Source organism: Capsicum annuum, chromosome 3, assembly GCF_002878395.1.
Source record: "Capsicum annuum cultivar UCD-10X-F1 chromosome 3, UCD10Xv1.1, whole genome shotgun sequence".
Lineage (NCBI taxonomy): Eukaryota > Viridiplantae > Streptophyta > Magnoliopsida > Solanales > Solanaceae > Capsicum > Capsicum annuum.
In genome coordinates this window covers 257,892,882-257,906,764 of record NC_061113.1, presented here as the reverse complement: position 1 = coordinate 257,906,764, position 13,883 = coordinate 257,892,882, and the positions used below count along the sequence as shown (strand labels likewise).

General features: G+C 33.7%; 1 protein-coding gene and 1 long non-coding RNA gene across 9 annotated transcripts; both read right to left on the bottom strand.

Moving 5' to 3' along the window:
- Positions 1 to 1,300: 1,300 nt before the first annotated feature.
- Positions 1,301 to 5,398, bottom strand: LOC107861954. 8 transcript variants are annotated; one of them, XM_047409888.1, is made up of 5 exons: positions 5,113 to 5,398; positions 2,472 to 2,622; positions 1,765 to 1,855; positions 1,623 to 1,689; positions 1,301 to 1,537 (listed from the first exon to the last, which is right to left on the bottom strand). In XM_047409888.1, exons 2-5 carry the CDS (start codon positions 2,485 to 2,487, stop codon positions 1,484 to 1,486), a joined length of 228 nt encoding a protein of 75 aa, XP_047265844.1. In that variant the 5' UTR covers positions 2,488 to 2,622; positions 5,113 to 5,398; the 3' UTR covers positions 1,301 to 1,483. The 8 variants fall into 8 exon arrangements, with proteins under 8 accessions (XP_047265844.1, XP_016562858.1, XP_016562855.1 ...); XM_016707372.2 differs by having other exon boundaries at positions 2,472 to 2,627; positions 5,113 to 5,397; XM_016707369.2 differs by having other exon boundaries at positions 2,370 to 2,622; positions 5,113 to 5,394.
- Positions 5,399 to 11,365: 5,967 nt separating this feature from the next.
- Positions 11,366 to 12,350, bottom strand: LOC107865844. Its single transcript, XR_001672721.2, has 3 exons — positions 12,029 to 12,350; positions 11,886 to 11,949; positions 11,366 to 11,644 (listed from the first exon to the last, which is right to left on the bottom strand). It is a non-coding gene; the product is annotated as an uncharacterized LOC107865844 (long non-coding RNA).
- Positions 12,351 to 13,883: the final 1,533 nt, after the last annotated feature.

The window sequence follows — 13,883 nt, the reverse complement described above, 5'->3', positions numbered from 1 at the left end:
TCCAAACATGAGGTACAGTTAATTCCAAATTTTATTCGGCCAAATTTTACCCGAGATTATTATATCCTTATCTCACGACTATAATGCTCCCTTCTCTCAATTTATCTATCGTGATTTCTAAAATAGTTGTCTCAAATTATTTATTATTTTAAATCTCCAGATAAAAGTAATTATTTTTTCCTCAATTTACCCTAAATAATATTTCCTCTAGTCCAAAATAAGTGAATTTTTGTCTCAATGCTCACCTATTGAGGAAAAGAAATTAGGACATAAATTGTACTTTACTTCCCATTTCTCTTTTAAATATTGTCAAATTGCTCTTGAAATCTCAGTTACCTTAAAACAGTGGCGGAGCCAAGATTTTCGTTAAGGGGGTTCAGAAGTATATCTACGAACTAATCGAAGGGGGTTCAACATCTACTGTATATACATAAAAAATAATTTTAATTATGTATAAATAGTATAATTTTTCGCCGAAGGAGGTTCGGATGAACCGCTCGGCTTAGTGTAGCTCCACCCCTGCCTTAAAATAAAGTCAATTAGGTCATTTTGAACTTATAACCTAGAAAGAGAGTGTAAATGAAGGATAAAAGTTGAAAGAAATTTCTAACACGTCTCTTCAAGAATGAATAATTCACTTATTTTGGATATTGAAAAATAGCTCAAAAATTTACTTATTTTGAACTAGAGGGAGTAATTGTTTTTTAAAATTACAAATACCTTAATTATGGGATGATGACACATGAATAGAGTAAATATTCAATGAAGAAAGATTATAACTCAAGACATAAATAAGGATAAAGTCAAAATTTTCTTTTTAAAGAGCGCATGAAAAAGAAATACGACACATAATTTGAGACGAATAACGAAAGTAAGCACTTATATTAAGTAGCAACTGTTTCACATACAAGACTATACGAGCAGGCTACATGACAATTATTACTTAGCTTTCTCTGGAAAAGGTTGTGTCGTTTCACATACCAGTACTTCACTGCTAAAGCTTAGATTTATACCGATTGGTTTGGCTGTAGGCTTTATTTGTCAAAATGATCAACAAATCAGGTAGTAAAAGCAGTACCAACTCCAATTTGAAGGACTCAAATTACTTTAGAAAACATCAAAAAATTATCTCATGGAAATATTAATCCATTTGAAAAACATTTGGAGTAATTTATTAATTAACTAAATATGAAATTTGCAGTTTGTAAAATAGGTTCCTCTAAGCGCTATGAATAGTTTTGGTTCAAACAGGCAAACGTTACATAACTCTCTTAAGCAAACTGTAACTAAACATTTCTGGTTCCTTAAAATTAAGCCACACGTTAAATTAGGTTGCGGTAAAAAAATGCTCCGAGTTTGCCTGGAGTTAGATTACATTTCAATACAGAAACTCAATCAGTAAACTTGTACTCCCTAGACACTAAGCAAATCAAATTTACATCGGTCATCATTCATCAACAAAATAGTCGTTGCCAACAATATGTCAATCGTACAGTCCTTCTAGCTCCCAGAAATCCATAAGGAAATCTACCATTTCCTGCAGGTTTTATATGAGAATTCATAGTGTCATTCGAACAGAAATATGAGGAGCATCGACTCCTTTAACTTTCATGCACACTCACAGCAAGCGGGGTAGGCTCGGGCAATGGCTTGTTGCTCCCAAACAAACTATCGTACGTAGCATTCCAACTGCAAAGCTAAAATTCCTTAGAGGAAATGCAGACAAAAAGGGATCCATCAACAATCTTAGGCACATAACCTCACTTTAGTATAGGTTCACAAAGCTGATGCGGTTGGTTGACAGCTTTCTTGTGTCCTATCCACTGCTGTCTGATTTGGTTCCAGAGGTGTAGTCCTGCAGAAAATGCGTACAAGAAATAATTGGTGAGATAGACCTCTAAAAGAGGATGACAGGAGAGCCATTACGTTTAGGCCAAATGCCTAAAACAACATATGGAGTCTAAAATAGAACGTAACAGAGATGGACCTATTATCTTCATCACTCTCAAAAGCATGACAGAACTTAATCTGGAACATCAACATCACCATGGTTAGGATATTTGATATTTGAAAAACTAAGTAGTAATTATTCTTTTTCATATCACAAGTTTCTTCAAAAGTTCAGATAAAATACTCCACAGCCCCAAAACAAGCGCAAAACCAGACGTGACCAAATTTAACAGTAAAACCTTATTATTGCTTTCACCATATAAGATCAAATATCTAAATTCATTCACTTACATAATTAACCTATTTATCAACCATTTGTATAAACCAGCAAGTGTGCTTTCCACAAAACACCGAGGTACGCCTAACAGCAAAGTTAACACAAGAAAAAACATGGATGCACAATGGAGAATCAAATTTACCATGATTTACATATTCAGCAGGGTTGTTTGGATTTGCAGTCGCATAACCATCATGTGTCGGTGTAGATGTACTAACGGATGAGTTGATTACCAACGACTTACCTACACTTTTGTCCATGCCACACGTGCTGGCTCTCCAAAAGTCCTCCAATATTTTAGCTTTAATTATCACCTGATATTGATGTTCTGATCTTTCACTGGTTCGTGAAGTGAGGAACTTAATTTGGACTTATTGTAGGATTACAAACAACCACTGCTCTGTTACAAATGATATTTGTTACTGTTAGAATCAATTAAACATGAAAAAAATAAAAAAAATAGGGAAAATATTATCTTTAGTTGAACAGAAAAAAAATGAAGTAATATTAGGTGAAAACTAGGCCTCCAAAACAAGATTGACTTTGATGTTGTTCATCACATTTACATTTATCAACGATCTTACTGAAGTTGAACTCTCTGTGATATTAAACTGGTAACCTGGAAACGGTGCAGTGCTATCATTGACTGCTTCTAATTGGAGTGGGACTTTGTAACACACTTTATAAAAAGCCCCACCAACTTGAAGTATATGATAGAGGAATGCGGAACCAAGTGAAATACAAAGACTGGTTCTCTCCTTGCAGAACGTAATTGTCGACCAACCTCCTTCTCTGGCAACTCTAACCTAATTTTTTATCAATAATCAATCTCTCCGATCATTTTCTGTGTCATTCCTGACGTTATACTCCAATTAAATATTTCTTCTCTTTTTTCTCCTTTCAGCTTACTCTATCTGTTTCCATTCTCTTTCTTCTATCAAACAGTTTTTTCAGTCTTTGTCCTCATAAGTTCTAGCCTATTTCATTCTTAAGTTTTATTAGTTCTATTACAATCATTGAGTACGTTAAGCCTTGACAGCAAAGGGAAAAGACTTTCACCAGTTTCTTGAGTGAGAAGCGAGAAGCGGAAGTTGGTGAAAAAAGGAAGTTGAGTTCAAGTTTGGAGCACATGGCATAAGCCAAAGATCCCGGGATGACTCTAAAAGCTAGCTAACGAGATGATTCTGGTTAAACCGGGCACTCCTCAGAGCAAGGAAAGATCTTCAAAAATAGAATCAAGAGAAAGTGCTAGAACCGATGTAAGATCCAATACAACTAGTAGTCAACTGGCACCTTCTTAAAGCGCCTGCCCGGCTTCACTTACGAAGGGAACAACAACAACGAGAAAGGTGATGATAGTGGCAACGCAAATAAGCCATCATGTTGAAAAGAGTTGTCTTCTTTGGCTGGAGATGAATCCTTCAAAATCAAGGAAATTGGTGATAATTGGTGCAAGCTCATAGAGAGGAACAAGAACTTAGTCCATAAGATATTTGCTCATAGATTCAACATCATTGTTTTTACAAATGCTTGAGACTTGCACTCCAAGAGGTACCGGGAAAATCTGTAGGAGATGGAGGAACATTGATCAGATATACTCGTACTTCGTCTTCCAAAATTTTAATGTTCATGGTAGATGTAGCAGGATTTTAGCAGTGAACGGTAGAAAGAAGACCTTGGTGATAATCCACGAAATTGGAAAAGATGTTAGCTGGGATGAGACTGCTGATATGAAATTCGTGAGAAGGGATTCCGTTAAATGGAGGTACCAGCTCAAAATCAGAAAAAATGCAGTTTACATTACAGTAGCAATAATTAAGAGCTGGTCAAATGACAACATTAAAATACACGAAAGAAAAGGTGAAGATCATTTAGAACTAAAAAAAGGGCAGCCCGGTGCACTAAAGCTACCATTATGCGCGGTGACCCCACCACAAGGGTGTATTGTACGCAGCCTTACCTTGCATTTCTACCGGAGGTTGATTCCAAGGCTTGAACCCGTGACCTCCTGGTCACATGGCAGCAACTTTACCAGTTACTCCAAGACTCCCTTTCTCATTTAGAACTAGTCAAAAAATATATTTTAAGAGAGACAGCCGAAAGACTTGTTGGATTTGTATAACTTGATGAAAAGACTAGTAACAAATCACATATGTGACTGGCAAGAATGTATGTTAGCTTCACCAGAGTTACAATTCCGAAAAAACAAGTTTACTTTAATTTGCAAAGTGTCTCAAACTGTAAGGTCCATAAACTCATTTTTTTTCCTGTAAAACAGAACTTAACTGCAAAATTTGATATTCTCAATTGTTTTCTACATCCTTTCTTCCTTGCTACCTGAACTTAAGTATGTTTATAGAGATGCTGCACACTTCAGTGCTCTAACTGACAGTGAAGATCATCTAGCACGTATGGAACTTCCACTTGAGAAATACTCCTATCAGAATAAGGTCTCATCTAAAGAGGACTACACTGGCAAAATAAGTATTCCAATTTTCCAATAACTAGAATCACTCTATCAATAACGATTTTCAATTCTTTCATAAGGAAACTAAAACACATAAAACCTGATGAAGTTTTCCGGAAAGCAAGCTTCTAGAAATCCAGATAACAGAATTGTAAACAAAATAAGTGGTCCAGGTCATACATCCTGAGTATATCCAAATTTTACCACAAAGACTAAATAACTTGATTCCTCCAAATAGCTTTCGCCTCGAATACCTCTCAGTAATTTAATTTTAAGAAATTGACACACGTTTAGGAACCCTAATTGACCGGAAAAGGTAGCTAGAAATGTAAAAACCAAAGCAAGAAAGTAATGGCAGGGATAAAATGCATGCAAGAGGAAAAAAAAATTGCCTCTGTGAAAGAGTAGAGGAATTTACCTGAAAAGAAAGTCACAGCAATCTCTCTCTCTCTCTCTCACAGTGCCTATTGATCAAAACATTTTTTTCTTTTCGCAGCTGGCCCCTGTTACTAATTTTTTTCTTTCTTACCCCTTCCACCTCATTTTTAGCAAATATGAAATATATATGCTATTAAAAATTATGCCAAAAAATGAAAATTAATTTTTGAATTTTGACACTATCCTTAAAGATATTTCACTTGATATACCTGCATCTCCATGATTTAACAAGTTCTTTTACCATTAAACTAGAAAACAAAAATTAACAAAGATTAAATCAAAGATAATCAAAAAAGAAAAAGCAAAAATCTATAGGAGTTTGCCTTCATCTTTTCTACCCCCAAATGAAAAGAAATTGTAATATATATATATACAAGTTATTTCTGGGCCTTTATAGATAGAGAAAAAAAAAAACTAAAAATTACACAAATACACAATTTATATTTTCAATATTACAAAAAATCTCAACTCCCTGAACATATTACAAAAATCCCAAAATATACACAGAATGTTATGTATATGTCGGTTATATTATATATTTTAATAAGGAGAGAGAGTAAAGTAATTAAAATGTAGGAGAGAGTGTAATTACTTCCAAAAGGGTTGGTATTTATGTTATTTATACGAAAAAAAATATAGCCTAAATATTTGTAATCAATCATTTATCAAATATATAACATTTCGTTGCTACAAGTATGAATTGTTGAAAATAATAAGACATGAAATTGGACACTTTCCTTGCCTTGTTTTGCAAAATAGAGAACTTCTATTTGAAACCTCTAAGCGAAAATAAAAGTCCTTTGGTATCGTCGTGTGGATCGATCATAAGCTAATACAATAATACAACACACATCATAGAGTACTCCCTTTCTCGTTTAACATCTAATAAGACCAGGTTACAAAGCCCCGTTATTAAGAGATGGAGCAATCCTTACTCGACAACTCAAAGCTGATCAGTACAAACCATGTAATCCGTCTATCCCACTGGCTTTTACGTGTCTTTTTTTTCCTGGGTTATTTGTACCCAGCTACATCATGGACTCCCATCGGTCAGTCCTCACTCGACAGCTCTGTCCTTCCTTAGGAAAAGACCTAACCCTCTTGATTCATCTCTTTTTATCTACCTGTACTGCTCTCTTTGCCAGTCCACAAAAACCTTAGTGTTCACTAACAGCGGTATACCGTAAGTCAGTACAGGAAGGACACGCGAAATAGACAACTACTTACGTTAGTAGTTGAATCGTTTTCCCTTAAAGTGATTCCATCTTCTTTTTATAAGCATGTGATTCGCATTTTGTCAAGCCCACTTTACTCGATGAAAGACCACAGAAAGGAGAAAGCATGACAAGCCTACCCGTCATCAAAACAAGCCCAAGTCTATGCAAGAAATCCCGCAGGATCTATTCAAAGTTGTCTACTCACATGAAAGAATGCAAAGGATCTGAGTCCATCCAAAATAGCCCAAACCATCAAAGAGGCTTAAGCCCATATAGCTGCGGCACATCCAAATGATATTTAGCGGCCTCTAGCCAAGTAGTTTTGACCCATGATCCAAATGACCCGCAACTATTTCATCATGTTATCCTTACCTTCTAGCTAACCTCTTCGATTTCGCTTATCCTAACAGTGATTGATTAGGCATAACGGTTGAAGCTGGTTATGCAAAGATTGTTCACACAGGGCGATTGCGGGAACATTTGCTTTGCAAGGTAGTTAGATTTTTCATCAAAGAGTCATGATAGTACCCAACTATGAAAAACTCATCAAATTCATGAAGCATGGCGGGGTTACTCTACTTCTACTCTATAAATAGAAACTCGATAAGCCTTCGGCTCTAAAATAAAATTAAAAATTATTATTATATTATTAGCGCGGTATGACAACTCTTGCAGTTTCAAAAAGGCTTTTTCAAATTTCACAAGAAATTCAGGAAATCGAAAATGAGCTGAGTCAACGTCGATAACCCAATAAGGAAATTCTAAATTATTATTTTATCTCAATTTATGTTATATATATAAATAATTATATTACTTATTTATAATATCATATATATGTATATATATATATATATACACACACTACTTATTCACAATTCAATGATTCACAAAGTATTAATCTATTTAGGGCAACAAAGGCACAATGCAAAGCACGAGTATTGCCGTATTGAAAAGCTTAAAGTATTCAGTAGCTTACAACAACTAGAATTTAGTTTTTTTTAACCAACATTCAGTTCAAGTTTGAAGATTCCTATTAACAAAAACGCATTGTGTGGGAGTTTGGCGCCAATTAAGATTCAATTTTTTTATGTTAGCTGTCACTATTTTTACTTTATGAGTATTTCTTATTGGTTAAACTGAAAATCAAACCGTTAAGGATCAAAAGTTGACAAATAGAAAACTGATAAAAAATATCTTATTGGCTGGTTATTGATTTTGCATATTTAAAAATAAAAAACTGATAAATCGAACTAATAACATGTAAAACCGAACCGAACCGACCGATGCACACCCCTAACTCTATTGGAACTTACTCAACGACTTCCAATCGGTTTCGAGCTATTATGCCACACTAATGAGGAATAGGCAACTCAATCGAAGTCTTCATTTTCAACTTTCGTAACTCCTAGGTAACTTCACCCTAAGACTACTATACCATCTCCCGCTTCAAGGCTGCTCTATTAAAGATAGGGCTTTTAGTATAATATCAAGACTGACCTCCTACTTCTGACTGTGACTGATTTGCTGATGTTGAGTTCTTAATGATTTAGCTTGATTCTCTACTCTTAAGAGGGACTTTAGAAAGACTCGAGGAATAGCAAATATAGGCATTTAGCTCATATTACACATCTCTGACTGAAAATTGAGAAGCGCAGCAAGAGAGTTAAAATCGGTAAGAAATTACTTGACTACGTTTATTGCTTAAGGCTATACTTCAATTCTGACTTAAAGGAATTCAATCCTTTACTCCATTCTAAGGGATGTGATGAAATTCAACAAAGACTTTAATTTCATCCTAGTAAAGACTAAAAATTAGTCAATCCTAAATAAAATATACTGATTACGGGCTCTATTGAAACACTGAAACGAATGAAATCAAAGTCAATCTTGCTCAATCTTGAAAATATGAGTTGAGAGACAATCATTTAAGATTGATGCTTAGGCTGCGAACCATGGCAAAGAGAAAGTAAGAATTTGAGATTTCTCCCTCTAACTCAAGAAAAGAGATGCAACTATTTCTTCAGTATGATTTTCGTGGAAGTCTAATTGATTTCATTCTCAGGTATAATTGGGAGTTGAAAGCCAATAGGATTGAAGTCAGATTCTTTCTCTTTAAAGTTACGGTTGTTCAAAGTTCAATTTAATCATGGTAAGCAGACCTACAGACGGCCTTTATATATATTATTAGTATATAAAGAGAGAATGTGAGATTTTGGTAATTCTCGCATGAAGTGTTTTTGTCAATTTTATGCCTAATTTAAGTTTTAATAACTGTATAAATTTACATCCATTTTGATAAATTTAAACAACTATATGGCCTATTAAATACTACAAAAGTAATGAGTCATGGAAAAATGATAGTGATACTATAAAAAACTACAGGAAGTTCAAAACTGATCTCAAAGTTATTTTCTTTCTCTTTTGCGGAAATGTTTATTAATCTTATTTGAAATTATTATTTTTTCTAAAAAATTTATCACGAACAAGTAAATAAAGTATTTTGATATTTTCATTCTAACTTAGTACATGCTTAATTATTTTTTATATATAGCAAAAAATGATTGAAAATTTAATTTTTAAAAATATAATTTAACTCTCCAAATATTAATGATAATAAATAATGAAAAATAAGAGCAATTCTTTTTCACAGTTTTTTATGATGAATTTTTTAACCAAAAATGGGATAGTAAATATTTTTTTAGAATTTAGGACAAAATAATTAATTTGACATGAAATATTAAAGTTTCATACACATTTAAGAAATATCAATATACATTTCTTAACATGTATTTTCAGGTAAAGGAAATTACTAAAGTTAAAAAACAAAAAGTAACTTTTCAATGTCTTTTGTATGGTATAGTATGAAGGAACATCTATAAAAGTATTTTATTGAAGGCAAAATGACCTTCTGGACCCCTGTACTATGTCGTTTTTGTAAGTTAGATACTTCTACTTATATGTTTGTCATCTGAACCCTTGAACCCATCAAAAAACAACATTTCGCACCCTTTGACCGTTGACCTTGCCTATGTGGGATTGAAATAGTGATTAGGACAAAGAGAGTGCAGCCACTCGCCAGGGGGTGCGAGTGGGGGTCATTTTTGACCAATTTTACATTAAAATAATAAAAATAAAAATAAAATAATATTAAAATTTTAAATTTTTTTAAAAAGGGTCCTTTTTTTCCTTCATTTTTTAAAATTTAAAAATATTTTTAAAATTTTTAAAATATTTTTAAAATTTAAAAATATTTTTAAAATTTAAAAATTTTAAAAAATTGAAAAAGGATCCTTTTTTTCCTCCATCTTTTTTAATTTAAAAATATTTTTAAAAATTTAAAAATAATTTAAAAATATTTTTAAAAATTAAAAAATAAATTTAAAAATATTTTGTAAAAATTTTAAAAAAATATTCTTTCCCTTCCCACCCCACCCCAGCCCGTCCCCACCCCCACACCCCACCCAGCCCCGTCCCACCCCATCCTCAGCCCCCCACCCCACCCCAACACCCGTCCGCCCTTCCCCACCCCCACCCCCACCCCAGCCCGTCCCCACTCCCTACACTCTACCCTACCGCATCCCCTCCACCCCACCCCAACCCCGTTCTCATCCCGCCCACACCTCACCAGCCCCAGCCCCACACCCCTCCCAGCCCCATCCTCACCCCACTCCCATCCCTTTCCAGCCTCCACATCCTACCCCAACACTCTTCCAGCCCCTCCCCCTCCCCCAACGTTCACTTTTTATTTTTTATTTTTATTTTTTTCTCTCAATTCAATTCTTTTTTTTAATTAAAATTTAAATTTGAAATCTTTTAATTTTTTTGGGGATTAAAATTTAAATTTAAATTGAAAGTGAGTGATCGTGAATATTGAAAAAAAATAGTGAATTTGTTAAAAATATTCAAATATAAAAATCAATTTATTTTTATGTTTGTATATATGAATTTATAGTTAAAAGTTTAAATTAGTTGGAGAAGAATTTGAATTATTTGTAATGGATTTGATGTTTACTTTGTGAGCAAAAATAAAAACATGATTATTCAAATTATTCTACAATTTATAAATTTCTTTTATTTAGTTAAATTAATTTTAATATTTAATTTACTATGTAGCATTTTAAAAATGACTTGGAATTTAATGTAATACTTTTTTTTAAATGACGTGGCAGATGACGTGGCAGACGTGGCAACTGGCGTGGGGGAGAGTGCATTACACTCACCAAAAAAGGGTCTAAAATGTTGCTTTTTAGTGGGTTCAGGAGTCCAGATAACAAACATGTAAGTAGAAGTGTCCAACTTACAAAATCGACATAGTACAGGGTTCAGAAGGTCATTTTGCCTTTATTGAATCAAGTCTTTTAATTATTTAAATTAAATTCCATATTTTTTTTATAAGTTAACTTTGTTAATGTTGTCATACGACAATTTGCAATATTAGATATTTATTATATTACAATAAATATAAATAAGCAAAATAGCTCGGTGGATCCTTGTACTTGGTCTGGTTTGTAAAGTGGAAACTCCAACTTATACATTTGTCATCTGAACCCCTCAACCCATCAAAATATAATATTTTAAACCCCTCTGACTGTTGACCAAGCTTATATGGCATTGAAGTATCTGGGATAAGTTATTCCAAACTTTGTAACCAAACAAGATGATACTAAAAAATTATCTCGAAATTATCTTTTCTTATCCCTCACACTAAACGATCCCTTACTAATATTATAACAAGCCCAATATGTATAAATGCATTAATTTGTGGGCCTCAGATATTTACTAATGGCAACAACTCCCAATGATAAGATCCAAAAAATTAACTTAGCTACTGAATTTCAATCTCAACACCCTTGGCATGAAAAAGTGCGACTTCATCCACCAAACCAAGAGGCACAGTCATTTCATAAGCACACAAGACTTGTGCATCCGCATCTTGTTAGCCACTCACTTTTGAAAGCTAAACTTATTGTCATGGTATTTGTGAGCCATCTTTACACATATGTTGTACTCCTAAACTATAATAGTAAGTTATACACCACAAAATAATGTAACAAACAGACCTTGAAAAAAAGAGACAAATTAAATTACTTTAGATTATACAAAATCTTCAATATTCTCACCTACTATTGGCTTCATAGCAGCTTAGGAAGATTAAGTATTAAAATACAACCAAATAAATGATACTTAAAAAATATATAAGAATGCCACCAACCAAAAGCTTTCATTTATAGCCCGCTTATCCTTTACCAGAGCTTTGATTCGAGTTCATTTGATTATCAAAGACAATATAACCATCTGTTCAAGATCATGTATAGGTAAAGTTTACGTCAAACGAGACTGATTATAGATTGAGCTATATATTGAATCATTGAGGCGGAGAACTCTTAAATTAAGACTGAAGTCTATGAAATCATTCCAGTGGAACTTAGAAGACATAAGATGAATTATGTTCATTGCTTCCAGATGCACATATTGTAAACAACATGATACTTATAAAGATTCCGGTGTACGGTATCCAATGCTACCATATACGAACCTGGCCAATCTCATTATCTCCATCGGTAACTAAAACTGCATCCCTGACTTCATCTTCTTCCATTCTGGAAAAGGAAAAAAATACATAGTTGATCTTATATGTTAAAGCAGGAATACATGGAAAATATTACTAATTTCAGTTACCAGAAAACTCATTTTCTTCTGAAAGGGATCCATCTTTTGGAAGGAGGTCAGATGCCCCATACCATTTCCTTAACTTCAGCCCCCCTGAAATTAATGGCACGCGTGAAGGAGAATGTCAACGATAAAGGAAGTCTTGTTTGATTAACATACTTTGAGATGAATTAGATTACACGTTACAACATTTCACATAATTTTAGAGTCCTTTCCTTTTTATTTTCTTCTTAACGACATGCTCTCATCATTTCATCTATACAAAGTTAGAGATTCACACTGGAATCATGAATATTTGTGAGACTAATGATATTTAATGTGAATGTTCTAACACTTCCAGACCCCTCCACCAAAATCTGTTACCAAAAAATAATAGTTAAATAAAGAATTTTCATGTATTTGGTCGTGTGGCCAAAATAATTTCATTCGCTAACTCCATAATTCTATCTCAAACCTGTTGGGTTCAATATGTATGAAAAAAGTGTGAATGGAAAATGGAGAGAAAAATGGTGGAAGAAAGGAGACACCAATTTAGAAGGAGTACTCCCAAAATTGGAAAGTTCACTAATTCTCCCACATTGGTGGGAGAAGGGAACTATGGAGTGTTTTTAATAGAAAGCACTTACTCCACATGCTAAGTGAGACAAGAAATAAGAAATGTCTTGCGCCACTATCATCGCTCGCTCGGATCAATGAGATATATTTTTTTGACAAAGTTTATTTCACGTAAATTTAATTCGAATGCCAAAAGGAAAACGCATCAGTATTCCTCCATTTATACATGCATACAGATTTCGAAACAGTATTTTCTAAAATGATACACTGCTTCGAACTGATGCAATTGGTCAATGAAATGATATGTCTGTTCAACAAATTGATGTACTGTTTCGTGAACTAGTATGTCTGTTTGGAGAAGGACACGTTTTTTGGGTAAACAGACATGAATTTTCAGAAATATCACACTATTTAAGTGAACCAATGCCACCTTTTCGAAGAGGCATCTCACAGGCTATATAAACCTGCTTTCATTCACAGGTTTTGATATGAATTTTTCTGTAATAAACTTTCTTCTTGTCTTTACAAATACTCTATGTGATTAGTTAATTTGTTAAGTGAGTTCGACGATATTCCAATTATTTGAAGTACAGCTACAGTTGGTTTGTTTGGCTATTTTATTCTGGCAGGAAAAATTCGCAATCTCAGGTACAGTGAGGGAAATTATTTCCTTAAGGAAAGTCCGTGAATTTGGACGACTTAGCCTTATTCATTTTTGTTTCATCTATTTTCTTGAAAAAAAAATGCACCTCTTGAAAAGGTCATTTTGATCTTGTGTTGGGGGTATTTGATATACTTCATTGTGTTCTTATTTATACTTGAACTCTAGTTGAAGTTGTTGTTCTGCATATACATATTCTGCATACCCGTAGAAGGAAATAACAATCTTAAGGAAACAAGTTTCAAAATCTGTATAGCTTGTTTATGGAGATTAAAGTTTTAACTTTCTACTCCGCCTGAACTTAACTAGTGATTTGAAGTCATAAAAACTTCATCACAAGTTAAAGATCATTCGGTTGACAATTGGAAGTCATAAAAACTTCATTGTCAACTAGAAACAAGAAGAAAAGTTTAAAGTTGCTTACCTTTATAAGTAGTATTCTGAAAATACTAAGTATTTTTTGTCTTGTGGTGACAGAAAAAATGACAAGCGATAGTCAAATGTAAGATGCGGCAACGTTTGTGGGGGCAACTAATATGGCCACATCAATTCACACAAATGCTCTGCCTATAATGGCACCGGCGGAGAAGCCCGAAGATGGCAGCAAAAGATGTTCTTTTGCCTCACCACTTTGTGTCTGCAACGGTT